General features: G+C 49.8%; 8 protein-coding genes across 8 annotated transcripts; 6 read left to right on the top strand and 2 right to left on the bottom strand.

The window, feature by feature from the left end:
• Positions 1-2007: 2007 nt before the first annotated feature.
• GGS25DRAFT_374674 (uncharacterized protein) lies at positions 2008-3513 on the top strand. Its single transcript, XM_049258221.1, has 2 exons — positions 2008-2804; positions 2877-3513. Exons 1-2 carry the CDS (start codon positions 2416-2418, stop codon positions 3289-3291), a joined length of 804 nt encoding a protein of 267 aa, XP_049114797.1. The 5' UTR covers positions 2008-2415; the 3' UTR covers positions 3292-3513.
• Positions 2783-4278, top strand: GGS25DRAFT_499710 (uncharacterized protein). Its single transcript, XM_049261801.1, has one exon. The coding sequence runs from the start codon at positions 3380-3382 to the stop codon at positions 3962-3964; it is 585 nt and encodes a 194-aa protein (XP_049114798.1). The 5' UTR covers positions 2783-3379; the 3' UTR covers positions 3965-4278.
• A 1592-nt stretch (positions 4279-5870) lies between these two features.
• On the top strand, positions 5871-8240 carry GGS25DRAFT_375032 (isocitrate dehydrogenase NADP-dependent). The gene is made up of 3 exons (XM_049258222.1): positions 5871-6860; positions 7101-7637; positions 7701-8240. Exons 1-3 carry the CDS (start codon positions 6440-6442, stop codon positions 8123-8125), a joined length of 1383 nt encoding a protein of 460 aa, XP_049114799.1. The 5' UTR covers positions 5871-6439; the 3' UTR covers positions 8126-8240.
• Positions 8241-8548: 308 nt separating this feature from the next.
• Positions 8549-10886, bottom strand: GGS25DRAFT_499719 (uncharacterized protein). The gene has a single exon (XM_049261802.1). The coding sequence runs from the start codon at positions 10646-10648 to the stop codon at positions 9023-9025; it is 1626 nt and encodes a 541-aa protein (XP_049114800.1). The 5' UTR covers positions 10649-10886; the 3' UTR covers positions 8549-9022.
• Positions 8660-8886, top strand: GGS25DRAFT_499720 (uncharacterized protein). Its single transcript, XM_049261803.1, has one exon. The coding sequence runs from the start codon at positions 8687-8689 to the stop codon at positions 8873-8875; it is 189 nt and encodes a 62-aa protein (XP_049114801.1). The 5' UTR covers positions 8660-8686; the 3' UTR covers positions 8876-8886.
• Positions 10887-11146: 260 nt separating the features above from the next.
• On the top strand, positions 11147-13332 carry GGS25DRAFT_499724 (arad-like aldolase/epimerase). Its single transcript, XM_049261804.1, has 4 exons — positions 11147-11995; positions 12088-12645; positions 12736-12852; positions 12915-13332. Exons 1-3 carry the CDS (start codon positions 11689-11691, stop codon positions 12780-12782), a joined length of 912 nt encoding a protein of 303 aa, XP_049114802.1. The 5' UTR covers positions 11147-11688; the 3' UTR covers positions 12783-12852; positions 12915-13332.
• A 33-nt stretch (positions 13333-13365) lies between these two features.
• GGS25DRAFT_533266 (uncharacterized protein) lies at positions 13366-14719 on the top strand. Its single transcript, XM_049265659.1, has 2 exons — positions 13366-13696; positions 13748-14719. The coding sequence occupies exons 1-2, from the start codon at positions 13440-13442 to the stop codon at positions 14652-14654; spliced, it is 1164 nt and encodes a 387-aa protein (XP_049114803.1). The 5' UTR covers positions 13366-13439; the 3' UTR covers positions 14655-14719.
• On the bottom strand, positions 14570-15378 carry GGS25DRAFT_499731 (uncharacterized protein). Its single transcript, XM_049261805.1, has 2 exons — positions 14808-15378; positions 14570-14716 (listed from the first exon to the last, which is right to left on the bottom strand). The coding sequence occupies exon 1, from the start codon at positions 15243-15245 to the stop codon at positions 14826-14828; it is 420 nt and encodes a 139-aa protein (XP_049114804.1). The 5' UTR covers positions 15246-15378; the 3' UTR covers positions 14570-14716; positions 14808-14825.
• Between the last annotated feature and the right edge of the window lie 1947 nt (positions 15379-17325).

Here is a 17325-nt window from a genome sequence, read left to right on the forward strand (position 1 = left end):
CTATATCATCCTATCGACTTAAACTCAACATTTTTTTTATTATTATTTTCATCCATGGACACGTTTTGAGGGGAGCCTAATTGTGCACCTCTACCTTTAGAGTCATGAATTGATGAAGAGTCAACGACTATTGTAACTGCCTCTGACCATTTTCTTACTACTTCTGACTATTCACGCAGTGGAACGTGAAACGACGACTACGATGATTGGGTCCTCTGATTATCAATCACTGGCCGGAAACTTACCGGAACCGGAAAGTCGATGATGGAATCAATTTCAGAGATAGGCAATACTTGATACCGGTCATAAACTGAGTTAATATGTCGAAATATGGATGTTTGCGAGTAGTTGCGATTGGACCTTTGGGCTGCGATGATACGCTCTCTACCGAATTATATTCCATCCCAAATACTCATCCTATCTGGGAATCAATTCTCTTGGCTTATGCTGTCAAAGAGATATATTAATTGCCATGTTTTCTAGGCTGAGAAACGCCAAGCTCTTTTGGTTGATGCGCGCATCGTGGCGTATCGTGGGATTCGGGCTGCAAGGAACAAGCAAATGACAAATGCATATGAACACCTCCTAGGTAAACAACCAAGCTACAAACCGCGAAGGGAATCATTAAGAAAGGATCCAATTCGAAAACCTACAGGCCAACCAACTTTTGACTCTCATTATTGGAGCAATAGTCTCCGCACTATTCTCAACTCTTATCTCAAAATGATGTTCGGTCAGTTTCTTGACCGAATATACTATCAGATCCTTATTAAGTGGAACGCAACTACGTCTGTCATGCAGAATTCACTAAGCAGCCTCACTTCCATTGACGTTCTAGGGCATGTGCTGAGGGGGCGCGGCTCGAAGCTACGTATTTACGCTACTTGATAGTGTGCCAATGCCTCAATTGCATTCCGAAATCTACTCTGTTGGGGGCTGATCAGGCACCGAAAGGCAACCGGAGGCAAACAGGAGCTTTGCGTTGGCAAGGCAATCTAGTAGGCGGACTAGGTTGCCTGAAAGTAGAAGAAGCTCCCAGCTCCAAGCGTTCATTTCATTCGATAGCTTGTCTTAGTTGAGGCTGAAGTCCTACCCCATGATGGCTGTGTCCTACGTGTCCCACAGGACACCACGGGCATCTAACGTCGTACAGCACTCACGCAAAATCCAAAGACGACGTCCTTCTCCAATTGGTATGTCTACTAGGTAAGTACTGGCAGGGGTAACGCCCATCATCTTGACTTTCAAACATCGGCTTTTGGTCAACCACTTAACTTACCCCAAGGAAATTTCGGGTATCTACTGCTATGAGTTACTTACCAAGCTTAATATTCAGCTCCATTAACCAATCCCGTGCTGTTGTCTTTCCTAACCCACCTGACAGCTTACGCTTGCCCACATTCTCCCGTACCCTATCAGGCTTGTCAGCCTTACCCGTACGGAGCAAACTACATTCTCATAGCATACGGACTTTGGGCTGAACCTATAGCTTTATGCTCAACTATCGGGTCGCGTCACCCTAAAATTGCATGCATATCTTTCAAGGCACCCGGTCGAAGCGTACTACATAGTTCCGCGGCTCACCGAACTCCAAAGTAGGTGTCTCACTTACAAGATTCCACAGCACGTACATACTTGATCATACCTACGATCAGGATAGTACCCATGAACCAAATTGCGCACCAACCTCTTACCCCCTTTCTGCCATCCACAAGTGAAAGACCTAGTCAGTGGCCTCGGCATGGCTCACTGATTGCGTACTGGAAACCCGCCAACTAGGATACAAAGTTATCCGACACATTTTTATGCAATACCCTGGGGGGAATTCTATTACCTAGCTTACCTAGCTGTCATGAGTAGGCGCTTTGCTTACTATTTAGATCTGGATTCTTACAGCATAGCGTCCCCTCGAAGGAATTTGGAGCTTCCAACAAAAAGTACAAGCTCGCATATCGAAGCCTTAAATAGTTGGAGTTACGGTTAGCCTCACCTATATGCGTCTTGCAGTTTGAGCCTCGATTGCCATTATCGATGCATATCGAACGGTTATCACACTCACCATCTGTTAGCAACGCGATGGTCAGTAAGATTCTGTTATGTCTGACAGCAGAGAATACTTCAATGCCCGAATAAATGTCCCAACTAGACATTATAACTGGCATTTTGTATTACCGCACCTATACCATATTCGTCTATCAGGCAACTTTGATCTATCAACCGATCTGCATGTCTACATATAACAATAAGTTTGCTACTCAACCGCCGAGTCGTAACCCTTTGATTGAAGGGTCTATATAAGTGCAGTGGTGTTCCGCAAAGGTTATGCGGGTTGTCTCGAAGAAACCAGACAAATACAAAGGGCGACAGTAAATACATTGAAGATTATTGGAAACTCCATCGACTTCCCGTCATAATATGGCTTATCCGTACGTCTCAGAGACCGGATCCGGCTATAGTGACCAAAATTATTGGCAGACTGGCACCCCAATGTTGCGAAATGCATCACACGGGAGTGATTACAGCGCATACTCAGGATCCAGCAGCGGGCAGTTTAACGATAGTCTCTCGCCGAGCTCTATAATAATAGGGGGCCACGACTATGCTACGCCAGAGGGGGCCTACACTACAGATAGGCAAAGCTACGATACGGGCTACCAACCACAAGAGCCAGCTTTCGATTTCCAGCTTTACAATTTTATCACCAACGGCGATTCAGGGCAGGGCCCGTACTGGCAACTCAAGCAGGGTTATTCGCCATCTATAGGGTATCCAGCGATCATACCGGTTGAGCCAAGCCCCGAATTGTAAGTATCACTTTACCACCAAAACATGAAAGGTTATCTACCCACTCTTCGAGTTCTAATAGATCCACACAGGCCGCAATCCCCTGTTGATATCACGGGTCTTCATGTCTGTCTCGAACCATTTTGTAATTCATCGCCGTTCAAACGCAAGGCAGATCTCCAGCGCCACTATCAGCATAGACACCGTGACTCCAGTCAGAAAACGCCGTTCCCTTGCGATTGGAAGAAATGCCAAAGATCGAAGGAACCCTTCTACCGGCTCGATCACTGCAGGGAACACTATAGAGATTACCACCTTGAGGACATGATACGGCGCGGGTCCAAACAAGAAAACAGTGACTGGTGGGAAAGCCGCAATGTCGATTGCAGGTGGTGGCGCTGCACTAAGTGCCTCAGCCGCATATCTATTGATACTAAGGGCTTCGAATGTTCCAAATGCAAGATAGTATGCGAACCTGACCGCCGGAAGCTGAGAGGTTACGCATAAGCAGTCCAGCTGAACGTCTACTGTGCTCAGCTCGAGCATCCTGCCTCAATGGATTACCTATAACTAACTCGGCATATCTGTGCAAGGGATGTTATCTACTCTGACATGGCTACGAGAAAAGCCCGCTTATTCTCCCCTCACATCTCATCCTTTATTTTTATTTTCCATTTCACTTTATTTTATTATTTACGCTGCGCCTTCTCCTTACCCCGGACTGGTTTCCTTCCCCTTTTCAGCGAATGGCGTAGGGCTGGTACATACCCTGTGCGTCTTAAAAGGCTATGCACCCCGAGTGACTGATTATTGGTCAGGCTGCAGTTCCATGCATCGGTATACAAGGGGTGAGTGGAGGCAGGCCAGGCAGGCCAGGCAGTTTGATGTCTTGGTATTTACATTTAAGATTTCTTTTTGTTATTCTGATACCTACTGTCTTACTTACCTAGATGAGAAATGTGGCGATGATTTTCACTTATTTATTCCTTTTTTTACTCCCCTTGATTGGCTTATTCCCTTGGTTGAGGCGTTTGACTGCGGCTGTATTGATTGCTATCATGTCATGTTCTTTAAGACTGCATTGCGAGGCTGGTCAAGTATGTATGTTTCTATGCAGGGAACTATCGTTTCGCTTCCTTCTTCAAACCCTTATTTCTTGCCGACCTTCAATGTTTCATGAGCCATATATATGCGTGGGTGTTAGCTCGGGGGGCAAGGGGGGGTAGTATGCGGAATAAATATCTGAGTTGCAGAGTTGCAGCCCTGCGCACGGGAAAGTCGGATGCTACCTACCCAGATTTTTCCAGATATTCCTGTGGGCTTGCCTGAGGTTTGCCTGGGCTTGGTTAGTTTGCTTTGCCTCAACGTTACGCAACTGCATACCCATACAGGAAGTGTATTTATGTAAATAAGAGAAGAGGGGGGTTACGTCTTTTTACGTTATCAAAGAAGATAGATAGCTACCCGGAATTGCACATTCTTGATATTTATTCATCAGTTCCGTGTTTGGTAACCTCGAAAAGTCCTATCTGCGTGTATTTGTTGTTGAAGAAACGCACATGCGAAGTGTCTCGGCATCTCGGTATATCGGGACCGTCCGTTGTACGCATACGCGTATAGGTAGGCAAGGCAGGACTCAACCTACCTACCTACAGCTCTAGACTAGCCTAACGGACTCATAGAAGTAGCAGGGTGAAGGGATGAGGTTACTATGTGTTGTGCCTACCTAGTCCCTGCCTCCCTGCCTGCCTACCTGCCCTACCTACGTAGGTCCTTACGCACTCTTGAGCACGTATGCATCGCGCATAGGTAGTCAGGTATTTTCACATGTAGGTGGATGCTTTAGTTGCCTAGGTGACTGAAGTCCTACCTTAGGTAGGTACCTGGTGTTGCTGCAACCCTTAACACAAGACAAGACGAGTCGTAACAGTATGTGCCTAGGTAGGCACCTACATAGTATGTGGCATGTAGTCCTAGAGATGCCTATACCTATACCTACCTACCTAGGTGCCTAGTAGATGTTGCTTTTGCTTTAGGTGAGTGACTGAACATACTTAGGCAGGTAGATATCTGCCGTACTGACTCAAGACTTCTTCTGTTGTGTAACCACCCCCTTTTATGGATACCTACCCGGTATGTTTATCCTAACTGACTTTAGTAGCCCGAGCCCGAGCCCTATATCTTGGAAAAGGGGGGGGGGGTTGCCTGCCCAGGTAGGGATGCTTAGGCATTGTGGCTATTTTATTGTAAGGCTGAGAGGCAACCGCCACTTGCACCTCCCCCCCTCTCCCCTATTTCTGCCCTTTGCGGTTTTGGGCTTCGTGCATAGGGAGGTGGGTGAGCGGGGACCTACGTAGGGCATAGGGCATTTACATAAGTACTAGACACCACACCTGCATCTATGGGTGGCAGGTAATGTAGGTAGGTACTAGGTATGTCTCGGGGCTAGGCAGAAAGGTTGTTTACAATATTTGCCTCAGCCCTTCTCCTGACCGAACCGAACGTACGAGTGTATAAACGATGTTATTGTGGGTGTATCATGAGCATCTTTGATGCTTATAAAAGTAGGCTGTCTCCCCCTTCTCGTTAAGGAGCTGAGGCAAGCATCTTATTAAGTGAGTGAGGATCACATCTATCTGCTTTATGGGCTGGGCTTCATGGCATTTACCTCAGTACTACCTAGGTACATACCTAGGCATGGATTTGATATAAAGACCTTTGCGTGGATGGCCTTCCTACTCACGGATCATGAGTACTTGTTATTCATCGGGGTCAAGTCAGTATATTGAGCGCACTCACTCACTCTACTGTTGCTTACAGGAACTGATGTCTATCTAGAAGCTACACAGATACTTCAAGGCCTTCGCCGGCTTGTCTCCAGGGGAACCTTCGAAGTATAGAGAATATTATAATGAGATTCTTAGTCCTTTCGAAGGCCAGCAAGAGAAGTGTCTTGTGGATAGAGGGTGAGAAGACGGTTAAGCGTTGGCTAGATCTTGATGTGTAAGGGGTAAAAGGGTAGAAGGGGTAAAGGTAAAGGAGGTTAAATAGCTACCGAGGGTATGCATGGAGGAGAAGAAATAAAGTGTAGGTATGCCTCTTTACTTGCATGAACTGCAACAGCAACATGCCCTCCGCAAATCGGCAAAATGTGGAAATACCAGGTACCAGCTCTCCACTTATAGTGCCCCTCATAAGAGGGGCTAAATGATTGGAGCAATTCCCCTCATGGATCAATTTTTACCTTTGATACATAAAAGCTGTGTGACGGTCCTAGACCAGTGAGAAGCGACAGCGACTTGAATCTCTTACACGGATATAAGTTACATATACATACCTACATACCTACATACATAGTACCACCTACCTCTCCAGAAGCAGGTATCGGCATTAATATTTGATTGTTCTTTCTTCCTTCTTTCCTTCCTTCCCTCCTCCCCCGCCATTCATTGACACTTATTTAAATTCCTCGGCTTCTGGTCTTCTAGTCTTCTGTCTTTGCGCCTTGTGTCCCCTGGCTAGCTAAAAAACTTTTTAGCTTCGACTTTATTGTCGCCGCCGCCGCCAGTTTCTTTGTTGACTCAACGTTTTATTTTCGTATTGCGCAGTCGCGCCTTGACCTTCTTCCCTGAATAAGCCGAATAAATCTTTCATCATGTCTGCTGTTCGCACTTCCGCCGCCCGGTGCATCCGGCCCTCTGTCTTTGCCAGGTCGCCGAGGCCGTTTGTGAGATCGTCACCTATGACAGTCATACGATCAGCAACGCCGGTGGCGCTTTTTCATCATACCAGGAACAACATGGCAGTCCAAAAGATCAAGGTCAAGAACCCTGTGGTGGAGCTAGACGGCGACGAGATGACAAGAGTTATCTGGAAGGTCATCAAGGACAAATTCATCTTCCCTTACCTCAATGTTGACTTGAAGTATTACGATCTGGGATTACCGTATCGTGATGAAACCAACGACCAAGTCACCCTTGATGCCGCCGAGGCAATTAAAAAGTACTCAGTTGGTGTCAAATGCGCCACCATTACCCCAGATGAGGCCCGTGTAAAGGAATTCAACCTTAAGCAGAGTAAGATATGAGCGGATCCTTACACCCACGTATTGCTCTGTATGGCAAGCAATCTGACGTGCATATTGCATCTTACATCTTGCATATCGCATATCGCATATCAAGAGCCCACCTAGCCAGCCACCTACCCACCCACATCCCTTCATGTTTCACACATTGCTTGCTTACTTAGATATATTTGCGGCATCACATATGTATATTGACATGGATTCTCTCACTGACACCTATTCTCGTGTCTAGTGTGGCTCTCTCCCAATGGCACGATCCGTAACGCTCTCGGTGGCACTGTTTTCCGTGAGCCTATCGTCATTCCCCGTATCCCACGACTAGTACCAGGATGGAAGAAGCCTATCATTATTGGCCGTCATGCCTTCGGCGACCAGTACCGGGCAAAGGATAAAGTCGTGTCGGGCCCCGGAAAGTTGAGCATGGTATTTACCCCTGAGGGCGGCAAGCCTGAGGAGATCGAGGTGTTCCAGTTCAAGGAGGGTGGCGGTGTCGCACAAACTCAGTACAACACCACCGAAAGCATAACTGGATTCGCGCATGCTAGCTTCAAGCTCGCTCTTGACAAGGGATTACCCCTTTACATGAGCACCAAGAACACCATTCTCAAGAAGTACGACGGCAAATTCAAGGATGTCTTCCAAGCACTTTATGACAATCAGTACAAGAAGGAATTCGAGGCCAAGAACATCTGGTACGAGCACCGTTTAATCGACGATATGGTTGCCCAGATGATGAAGAGCTCCGGTGGATACATCATGGCGCTAAAGAGTGAGTCACCCGTCCGAATTGAAATAATCTTGAAAACTTTGTAAACTAAAATTGCAAAAAAAGACTACGATGGCGATGTTCAATCCGATATCGTCGCCCAAGGCTTCGGTTCTCTTGGCCTTATGACGTCAGTGCTGATCACCCCTGACGGTAAGACCTTCGAGTCGGAGGCTGCGCACGGCACCGTCACGCGCCACTACCGCGAGCACCAGAAGGGTCACGAGACATCGACGAACCCAATCGCCAGTATATTTGCCTGGACCCGAGGTCTCGTGCAGCGAGGCAAGATAGACGATACCCCGGAGCTGATCGCGTTCGCCGAGAGCCTCGAGAAGGCCTGCATCGACACCGTGGACGTGGATGGCATCATGACCAAGGACCTGGCCTTAGCCTGCGGCAAGAACACTCGTGCGGACTACGTCACCACCAACGAATATCTAGACGCTGTCGAGAAGAGGCTGAAGAGCACTCTCAAGGAGAAGCTATGATGAATGAGACATCAATGCGCCAGGTATACTGAACCGGACAGGATAGGTCAACTCATGGATTTTCCAGGGATTTTTGTCGAAAGACTAAACACCATAGGAAATTATTAGGGCCTTATTCATACCCCTTGATCTATCTATTCCACAGATATTGGAAGTGGATGACACTCCGACCACAGGGACTCATAGGATCTCCTATCACCTCTAGGGCTACCCACGTCTTGCATATCTAGCTAAATAAGTAAGGATTGGGGGATTTCCATAGTGGTAGATAGAACGCTAGCTAGGTAGCATGTAAATGCACCCTGAAATGTAACAATGTAACAATCGACGAAATTATGAGGACTAATCATGTTTTCTTCGTGATCTTTGCCCAATGCCAATCAACAAGTATGTGAACTCAAAACCACTACCTATGCATATAAGTAAGTACCTATTAAACGCTTAAATTCTTCTTTCTATATACATAACTACCTGGTAATGCTAGCTAGCCAATTCTCGACGCAAACCGAAGGGGTATCAATATCCATTTCATTTCATCCATCCCACCATCACCTACGGACCATGGATAGGTCTAATACACGCTACACGCTGCTGCTGCTGCTGCTGCTGCTGCTTCTCGTAAAGTCTACAATGCGATACAATCCAATGTTGGTGGATCTCTATTTTCCCTTTTCTTTTCTTTTCTTTTTCTTCTTATTCTCTTCCCCCCCTTTTTTTTCTCTTTCTGCTATGCCCCTTATATATAGGTAGGTAGGCATATACCCCAGACGCGCGAATGATCAAGTACCCCATTACATTACATTACATTATGTAGGTCGTTTCCCATACTTCTCCCAACGTTCCCGCGGGGAGGGAGGGTCTATCCCTCATTCATCGTCGCCATCATCCTCGTCCTCATCACGCCTTCTCAGCCGGCATCGTGCTCGGCGCGTTCTCCGCCGTAACACCACTATACGCGGGCCGCGCCGCCGGCCCCGGTAGGCTATCCGCTACAGCCTCGTCGTAGCTCGGCGGCGGCTCCTCGAAGACGGTGGCGCCGCCGGTGCCGAGCTGCGGCGGGTACAGCGGGTCGGGCGGGCGCTGCGGCTGGGCGTGCTGTTGTTGTGAGGGGCGAGATGGCAGTCGGGGGGGACGAACATTATTATTATTATTGGTGGTGGTGGTGGTGGTGGTGGTGGTCAGGAGTTCCGGCGGCGGCTTGATGCCAGAGAAGACCTCGACGTTGGTGAGCTTTAGCGGCATGGCGAGGGTTTGCGGGGGATACTGCTGGTGGCGCCCGCTGGCGAAGAAGGAGGCGGTGGAGGAGGAGGAGGCAGAAGGGGAGGAAGGGTCCCAGGTTAGCGAGAGCATGATCTCGATCTCGTAGCGGCGCGCGAGGTTGCAGGTCCGGAAGGAGGGGGCGATGGTGTTGGGGAGGCGGCGGTCTTTCCAGGCGGTGGGGGGCACCTCGAACTCGGTGTTCTCCGGGTCGGCGGGGGAGTTGAATAGCGGGATCGGGGAAGGGAGCTGGGGCGCGGACAGGATGACCCACGCGGACCGCTCCGTGTTCTGCAGGTTGTGCACGCGCACCTCGGTGTACCCCACCAGCACGATCTCGAGCGACGTCAGGTACACCTGCTGCTGGGGCAGCGTCGTCGCGGCCAGCTTCTTGGCGATCAGCCGGAGCGGGACGGGCTCGTTGCAGGTCAGGATGGTGGGGAACGGGATGCGCGCCGACATCTCGATCTTGGGCGGGTCGAGGACCCCGCCGGCGCCGGGTGGTGAGGCTGACGACGACGCCAACGATGAAGACGACTTGCCGCCGAAGAAAAGCGACGACTTCTTGTGGTGGGTGTTCTTCTGCTGCGCGTGGTAGTCCTCGATCGCGCGGAACGCGAAGGGCCGGCGCGCGAAGGCCTCCTGGCTTGTCCGCGGGGGGCGGGGCGGCTCGACGGGCAGGAATTTGAAGCCGACGTGGTACCGCCAGTTCTCCCGGAAGAAGCCGGGCCGTTGGATGGTGACTTTGATGTAGTAGCGGATCTCGGCTTCCTGGGGAAAGCCGGTGAGGGAGGGCGGCAGGGTCGCCTTGACGTGCGACAGCATGAGCTGCTTGGTGCCGTCCATGGTGCGAAACCCGCTCCCCAGGCCGCCGAGGCCCAGCAGGGAGCTCATAGCTTTGGGATCGTGGCAGATGTTGTTGAGGGGCACCTTGAAGTTGAACTTGAACTCATGCTGGCCCGGCTGGAAAGGGAAGGCGACGCCATCGTCCGGGTACACCTGGAAGAGCCGGTACAGGATTTTGTGGCTCTCCGTGACGATTTGTCCGTTGCCCATGCCACCAGGAGCGCGCGGGCGATAATAATCGCTGCCGCCGCGGTCGTTGGGCGGAGGCACGGCTAAGGCGGTGCGCGACTCGCCCTCGAGCTTGACGATGACATTGGTGATGGACTCGGAGCGGTGCAAGGAGAGAATCACGCGACCGCTAATAAAGTCGAGATTCGTAAAGAACTCGGGCGGGTTGTCGAGCACTATGCGAATCGACATTGCGCGAAGTGCCGTTTCGCCAGATTGCTACATGTGCATGTAGTTTATTTTACCTGGGTACCTTGAGGTATGTAGGTATTAGGTAAAGAACCTTAGGTATGAGAATAATTACTAGTGCCTAGTAAGTAGGTATGTATTGTATTGTTTTCTTTCTTTTCTCTCTTCGAGGTTGTTTGTCGGACGTCTCGGCGCCCAAGGAATGCAGTAATTTGCCTTGCGTTGCTTTGATTAAGAGTCTCTTGATTAATGGCGGATACAGTCGGGTTGTACAATAATTATGTACCTGCTTTTATATAGTAAGAGAGGTTAGATACTCGATAAAACCACATAATGCATAATTCGGGGATGTCTGGGTTAGAGGTGCTAAGCTGAGCCCCCTTGGATCGTCATGATGTCGTATGCCATTGTGGCTCAGGTACCTAGATAGGTACCTGGGCATTGCTTATCACTTTGCGCATCGGCAACCGGCAATAATTTAAATAAATAATCAGAAACTATTAGTTATATTGCTGTTGCTCCTATAAAACATACTAGTAACCCCTTATAACCCCTCTGAAGCAATGAAAATAACAATACCCGATGCTTTTTGATTTTTTACATCCAACAGGTTGTCTCGGACCCCCCTCATCACCAGACTACCTAACCTCGTATGCTATCTATATAGCATGGTAGGGTATCATCGCGAGAATGCCAGAATGCAGAATGCCAGAATGAAACTCTAGGTAGTATCTCCACTTCGAATATCTACCTCGGACGGTAGTTCGTCGTCAAGTTATGCTTGCTTTTCACCCTTCGTTTGGAGTAACAACCCTGAATTACACCTTAGAGACAAAGCTCGCAATTGGTTATCATTATTGGTTGGCGTCATTTCCCCGCCCAGCCAGCGGTACATATCTAGTAGTAGAAGGGGCGTCTACAGACTATTTCTCTTCTACTTCTTCTTTCTTTCTTTCTCACTTACCTACCTAGCTACGTAAAGACACCTATTGGGTAAGGTATCGTTTAGAGAGAGATTAGACGTTATTACTTTCACCTTGGAAATGTCTACCACCGATACTCTCACCGAAATCGCACCAGCCTTTTCTGCTGTCAACAAAGGGGCAGTGAACAGGTTCAGTGGGAAAAGCAAGGTTGAGATTCCGCCGCAAGTCCAAGTCCAAGGCAAGACCAAAAGTGGAAAGAAGCTCAACATTCGGAGCTACCCCCAATTCGAGAATCTAGAAGATGAGAGGCTTTACCGAAAGCAGCATCTCGCGGCAGCGTTCCGAGTCTTTGCGGATCGCGGCTTCGACGAGGGGGTTGCCGGTCATATATCGGTCCGGGATCCCATCCTGACCGATCACTTCTGTAAGCTTTCCAAGTTGTCATCGACCTAGTTATGAGTTCTATCGCTCTAGGCGTACTAGGTAGGCAACATGAATTATTTTAACAATATCAAGGGTTGAACCCACTCTCGATGCACTTCTCGCTCATCAAGGTATCGGATTTGATCCTGTGCGACGAGGATGGAAATGTAGTCGAGGGAGACGAGCCCGTGAATGGTGCTGCCTTTGCCATCCATTCGCAGCTTCATAAAGCGAGGCCCGACGTTCACGCCGCGTGCCATGCGCACAGCGTGCATGGAAAAGCCTTCTCTGTCTTCGGTCGTGAGCTCGAGATGATCACTCAGGACGCCTGTAGGTTCTACAAGAGCCATGGTGTGTATCGAGACTTCAGGGGCGTGGTCTTGGATAGCGAAGAAGGTCAGAGGATTGCCAAGGCTCTCGGAAATGGAAAAGCGGTCATACTTCAGAATCACGGCCTCCTCACGGTCGGCGGTAGTGTCGATGAGGCTGCTTTCTGGTTCATCAGTCTCGAGAGGACTTGTCAAGCCCAGTTGCTTGCAGATGCGGCGTCGGCCGCTGGATACAAGAAGATCCCCATCGATGATGACGAAGCTGCCTACACAGCTCTTCAAGTTGGAGGGCCCGGGAAAGGATGGCTTGCTTTTCAGCCGTGTAAGATTGACTGAGTTTTACTTTTCCCCTTCCATTATACGTTCTTATGCGATATGAGTTCAAATATCTAGTCACTAATAGATCAAACAGACTACGACGAGCAACTTGCAAAGACTAAAGGCGAATTCTTAAACTAAGCAAACTTCGATACCCTCTTTTGTGTGAATTTCTATTTATGAGACATGAATATTTGGTCCCGGCTCGCTGGTATGATACGATACGTATGGTTCGCGAAGCGTGAACTACATGCTAAGATATCCTCTTTGCAGCAAGCAGGAAAATCAAAATTTGAAGCTTTGAAGAGGGCACAAATGCAGCCTCTCAAACCCTCCAGGTGTATATAGGTACTGTTACAAAATGAAAAACTCTTTGAACACGCATGGTAACACATTTGAGTATTTCCTCGCATAGTTTGGTCGTTGGTATTTAAAACGTATTGAACAACACCACAATTCTTGAGCTACATCAGCCGGAGCTATGTCAATGATTGCTAATATCTACCTAGTGCAAGTCATCGTGTAGTACGTACATACTGTTTTTGAGCTGGCGTATGAGTCTATTATGTGTATGCTGCTTTATATTTCACCTTACCAGGGGCATTTAAACAAGCCTGTTTGACTGCCCCTTATTGATGTACTATTATTGTTAGTATGATAGACTCATAAATTTTTATACTCTAATATCGAAGAGCTGTTACTCTCATCAAATAGTCCCTGTTAGGCACTATTTGTGAACCACATCAGAAGAATCCAAATCCCGAAAACCGACTTATATCTAGATAGGTATCTTTCGAGATGAATGAGCATATGGAGATAGATACCCCGAAGAAAATCATCGCCGACAATATCCAACTATGGTATAACAGAGGCCAAAAGTTTTTCACCAAGGATGGCCTTCGCCTACTCGCCAAGCAGCTAGACAAGCACAAAGAACAAGTGCTGACCGGCAGTGTACTTCACCAAACCACCATAAGAGGAGACAATATACAGACCATCTTGGACATAGACGAGGGCATTTGGAAGGATTTGCGATGCCGCCATGGTGAAAGACGGTAAGTAAATCATATCTCTATGGAGTAACTCTTAACTAACTCTGTAAAAAGGGATGGCTTATCCATCTACTACCGGCCGCTGCACATGATGCTCAGCCAGCGCGACATGAAGTTCTTCGACTTACAGAAGGCCTACCTGTCGACCGTAATCATGCGTCCACACTCCCACCACCACCACCCCCACCACAAACCAGCCCTCCTCCCTCCCAACTTCTCCCCCACAGAACTAACCCACCTCTTCACCTCAACACAGCAAAGATGGGAGACAAGCGAGCAGCACGGCTACCTCAAAAAGCTACTAACCCTGCACCGCCGGCGCCTCGCCTCCGTCACCAAGATCGTGGCTTTTGCCTGCGGGCCGCTGGCCGAGGGCGACGAGGCCTCGCTGACGCAGCACGCGCTAGTGCTTAGCTTACAGCGAATCATTGGCGCGATTAAGGAGGAAGGGGTTGAGTCTGAGTCTGAGTCCGATGATGCGGAGGAGGAAGAAACCATGGGGTTGACGCAGGTGCTCGGCGAGTTTTGGCGTGTGCTGCGGGGGGAGGAAAGGGAGAAGGGGAAGGGGAAGGGGAAGGGGAAGGAGAGGGAGGAGGTGAAGAACGAGGAGGAGGTTCGCTGCTTCGCGCAGGACCCAGCCTACCGGCCACTCGACCAGGAGGTTCTCGACGGCGCCGGCATCACAGTGCTCGAGGACCCGCGCGCGTTCCTCGAGGTCGACGACAACGCCTTCGTCGTCTCCATCTCGCCGAACGCCCCCGTGCAGCAGATCGTCGCGGACCTCGCGAGCCCGGCCGCCATCATCCAGCTCAGGACGGGGGCGGGCGCCGACCCGGTGTCCCCGCGCGTCGAGGAGATGCTGAGCGGCTACATGAGGTTGGAGCTTATTTACCATAAGGGGCTGGGGGATGTGCTGTTGTATATCAGGAGGGAGAAGCCGAGGAGAGAGGGGACTAAGTAGGTAACCCGCTCCGCTGAGGAAGTTTAGGCTATTAGGTACCTAGTGTTTGGAAGGTTGTTTGTGTAAGCGCTTTCTTATTTATACCTACCTACCTAGGTACCTATCTAACCGCTGCCATCTCAAACCAAAAAACCAAATTAACCTTATATATATATGTACCCCCTTTTTGCTTTATCCTCGGAGCGATAGTCGTAATAACCTAATAACCCAATACCCCACCGCGCTGCCAAAAAGGAGAGAGAGCGCGACTCTCCCCATACCCATCCGGTCACAAAAGAAAAGGGGGGGAGGGGGCGAAGGAAAGAAAAACCACCCTTCCAAAGCCGCCACAACCGACCCCCGGGTATCCACCCCCATCCCGTAAAGAAACCGCCCAACGACCGCCCAACGCTCCAGCACACGCCGAAGCGCGCCAACGACCCCGCTAGCGCGTCTAACCACCCACGCCACCCACTTCCATTTCCCAAAGCCGCCCAACGCCGGCACTTTCCTTGCCTTCTTGTCCTTCTTCTCCATCTCTCTCCCGTGCCTCCGCCTCTCGAGCCTCGCCGCCCTTCCCCTCGGCCTCGCCACCTCTCGCCTCTCCATCATTCTATCTGTCTGCGATGGATGCCTCACCGCTCCCTACCGCACATCTCCCCGAGCCAGTGCGAGCAGCACTGGAACGGCTCGCGCCAGCAGTCGCCCGTCAGCCCGCCGCGGATGTCGGCCGCGGCCGTCGAGGTCGGGTCGCTGCCGTCCGGCCCCGCCTGCGTTGCTTGCCCCGGCGAGCGGGTTTGCGAGAGGGTGAGTTGCTGGAGGGTGGTGGTGAGGGTGGTGGTGGTGGTGGCCTGGTTTTGCGGCTGCTGCGGCTGCTGACGGGGGTACTGCTGGGGAGGGAAGAGGGTGTAGGTAGCAGCAGCAGCAGTGGCCTCGGTTAGTGATCGTGCCCGTGCCCGCGTCTGCGGCTGCTGGTGGTCTTCGGTTTCCTCAGGCTTCTTCTGTTCTGCCAGGATGGGGCGGTCATGCAAGCGGAGAGGGGGGGGACCTCGTTTTCTCGCTTCGGAGCCGGAGCTGAAGCCGGAGAAGAAGTCTGGGGGCGAGGAGACGGGCCTGTGCGGTTGGGGGTGCGTAAATAACTAGGTAAGTCTGCTGGTTTTACCCTAGATACTACCATGTAGGTAAGGTATTTGGGCTACGCTGGACTAACCGGACACGAGCCTTTGAAGGCGTGGATGATACAAGTTCCTCGGCCTGGGAGGGCTCGGCATTCATAGGCTCTTGGGGTCGAGGCTGCTCGTCGGTGATTGTGGGATTGTTCATTTTCTTTGCCTGCTTGTTTTGGGGGATACGATGCAGGGGATAAATGATTTGGCAGGATCGTGGGTTTACGGATACAGGAAGCAAGTTAGGTAGGCATCTAGGTTAATAGCTTGATTCAAGAGATTTTAAACGATAGTCGTCTGAAGATATATTATGGATGCTGGGTGAATTAAGTACATGGTAGACGAGAAAAGGAAGACCGGTATAGAAAGGAAAAATGAATGACATGCAGCGAACAGGATGACTGAATAGGTAGGTATGGTATTCTGCCTTTCAATGCAGTATCCGAAGGTTCTCCTTCCGTCTCGACCAAGCGCAGAAAGACATAAAAACCCTTGGAAAGCATGCACGGTAAACTCATTTCATCACCCCATACAAGGAAGGTAGGTAGGACGACCGACACGTCGGGCAAGTACGGTATCCATCTATCTATTGCTCACGAAGAGTTGCGACCGAGGCAGGTCAGAGTAGAGTAGTCATGGGCAACTGCCATGGTCAACATGAGTTCGCCGGTCAGCGCGCGGATGTTTCACAAAGCATACGCAAGAGAGCACATGAGATGCCTCACTGTTGATGTATGTATGTCGGCATTTTCTTTCACGACCCGTGATTTCCTTTCGTCGTAAAAAAAAAAAAAAGGGGGGGGGGGGGGGAGGAAGAGGGGAAGGGGGTTTCTCCAATAGTCAACAATTCTACTTCTTCTTCTTTATGGGTAGGTATTCTTGGACCCGATACCGCGTCTGTAGCTTGATGTTAGGCACGTTGAGAGGCATCGCGAGTGTTGAGCTACGTGACAAAGGCGACATCACGAAGGATTTTACTATGGATAACTCTCTTATGTAACTCTAGCGATCACTTCGGTGTCTTGTTGGGTTCCAAGGTTGTCTCCATACTACTGCAAAGGTGAATGGATATATGTCGGCGACGGAGTCGAGAATCCTTTGGGGGGGGCTGAGGGAATAAAGGTTTTAGCTTTACAGTAGTAAATGTAGACTCGATGTTGGGTGGTGAAGTGTTGATGCATATGTGTGAGCCCTATCGTGAGACACTCCGTAGGTTTTGGGCTCTACCGGGCATGGTCACACTCCAACCTCACAGCGGCTCTTCAAGTTCATTACCTTTCCCTTGGATGTGCCTCGTGATTGGCGACATTTTTATCGCCGGTTGAAATCGATGCGTATATACCCAAATCCCTCAGGTACCTAGATATCTGTGTTAGGTTGATACTAGGTAGAAATGGATCATGGTGAAAGATTCTCTAATGATAGTGTAGATACATTGACGTAGGAATCAATCAAGTCACTTGAACCCTTTGCCGACTTATTCATGTCTACTGCGACCAAGTGAATTGTAACATTATTTACTTGAC

This window comes from Hypoxylon fragiforme (genome assembly GCF_022984875.1).
Source record: "Hypoxylon fragiforme strain CBS 206.31 chromosome Unknown GGS25scaffold_7, whole genome shotgun sequence".
Taxonomy (NCBI): domain Eukaryota; kingdom Fungi; phylum Ascomycota; class Sordariomycetes; order Xylariales; family Hypoxylaceae; genus Hypoxylon; species Hypoxylon fragiforme.

Bases quoted from the DNA above. Each gene is read 5' to 3' on its own strand.
- GGS25DRAFT_374674 (XM_049258221.1), top strand. From the start codon at position 2,416: ATGGCTTATCCGTACGTCTCAGAGACCGGATCCGGCTATAGTGACCAA. The intron at 2,805-2,876 runs GTAAGTATCACT...AGATCCACACAG, and splicing joins GTTGAGCCAAGCCCCGAATT to GCCGCAATCCCCTGTTGATA.
- GGS25DRAFT_499710 (XM_049261801.1), top strand. From the start codon at position 3,380: ATGTTATCTACTCTGACATGGCTACGAGAAAAGCCCGCTTATTCTCCC.
- GGS25DRAFT_375032 (XM_049258222.1), top strand. From the start codon at position 6,440: ATGTCTGCTGTTCGCACTTCCGCCGCCCGGTGCATCCGGCCCTCTGTC. The intron at 6,861-7,100 runs GTAAGATATGAG...TCTCGTGTCTAG, and splicing joins GGAATTCAACCTTAAGCAGA to TGTGGCTCTCTCCCAATGGC. The intron at 7,638-7,700 runs GTGAGTCACCCG...TTGCAAAAAAAG, and splicing joins ATACATCATGGCGCTAAAGA to ACTACGATGGCGATGTTCAA.
- GGS25DRAFT_499720 (XM_049261803.1), top strand. From the start codon at position 8,687: ATGGATAGGTCTAATACACGCTACACGCTGCTGCTGCTGCTGCTGCTG.
- GGS25DRAFT_499719 (XM_049261802.1), bottom strand. From the start codon at position 10,648: ATGTCGATTCGCATAGTGCTCGACAACCCGCCCGAGTTCTTTACGAAT.
- GGS25DRAFT_499724 (XM_049261804.1), top strand. From the start codon at position 11,689: ATGTCTACCACCGATACTCTCACCGAAATCGCACCAGCCTTTTCTGCT. The intron at 11,996-12,087 runs GTAAGCTTTCCA...AACAATATCAAG, and splicing joins CATCCTGACCGATCACTTCT to GGTTGAACCCACTCTCGATG. The intron at 12,646-12,735 runs GTAAGATTGACT...TAGATCAAACAG, and splicing joins ATGGCTTGCTTTTCAGCCGT to ACTACGACGAGCAACTTGCA.
- GGS25DRAFT_533266 (XM_049265659.1), top strand. From the start codon at position 13,440: ATGAATGAGCATATGGAGATAGATACCCCGAAGAAAATCATCGCCGAC. The intron at 13,697-13,747 runs GTAAGTAAATCA...CTCTGTAAAAAG, and splicing joins TGCCGCCATGGTGAAAGACG to GGATGGCTTATCCATCTACT.
- GGS25DRAFT_499731 (XM_049261805.1), bottom strand. From the start codon at position 15,245: ATGATGGAGAGGCGAGAGGTGGCGAGGCCGAGGGGAAGGGCGGCGAGG.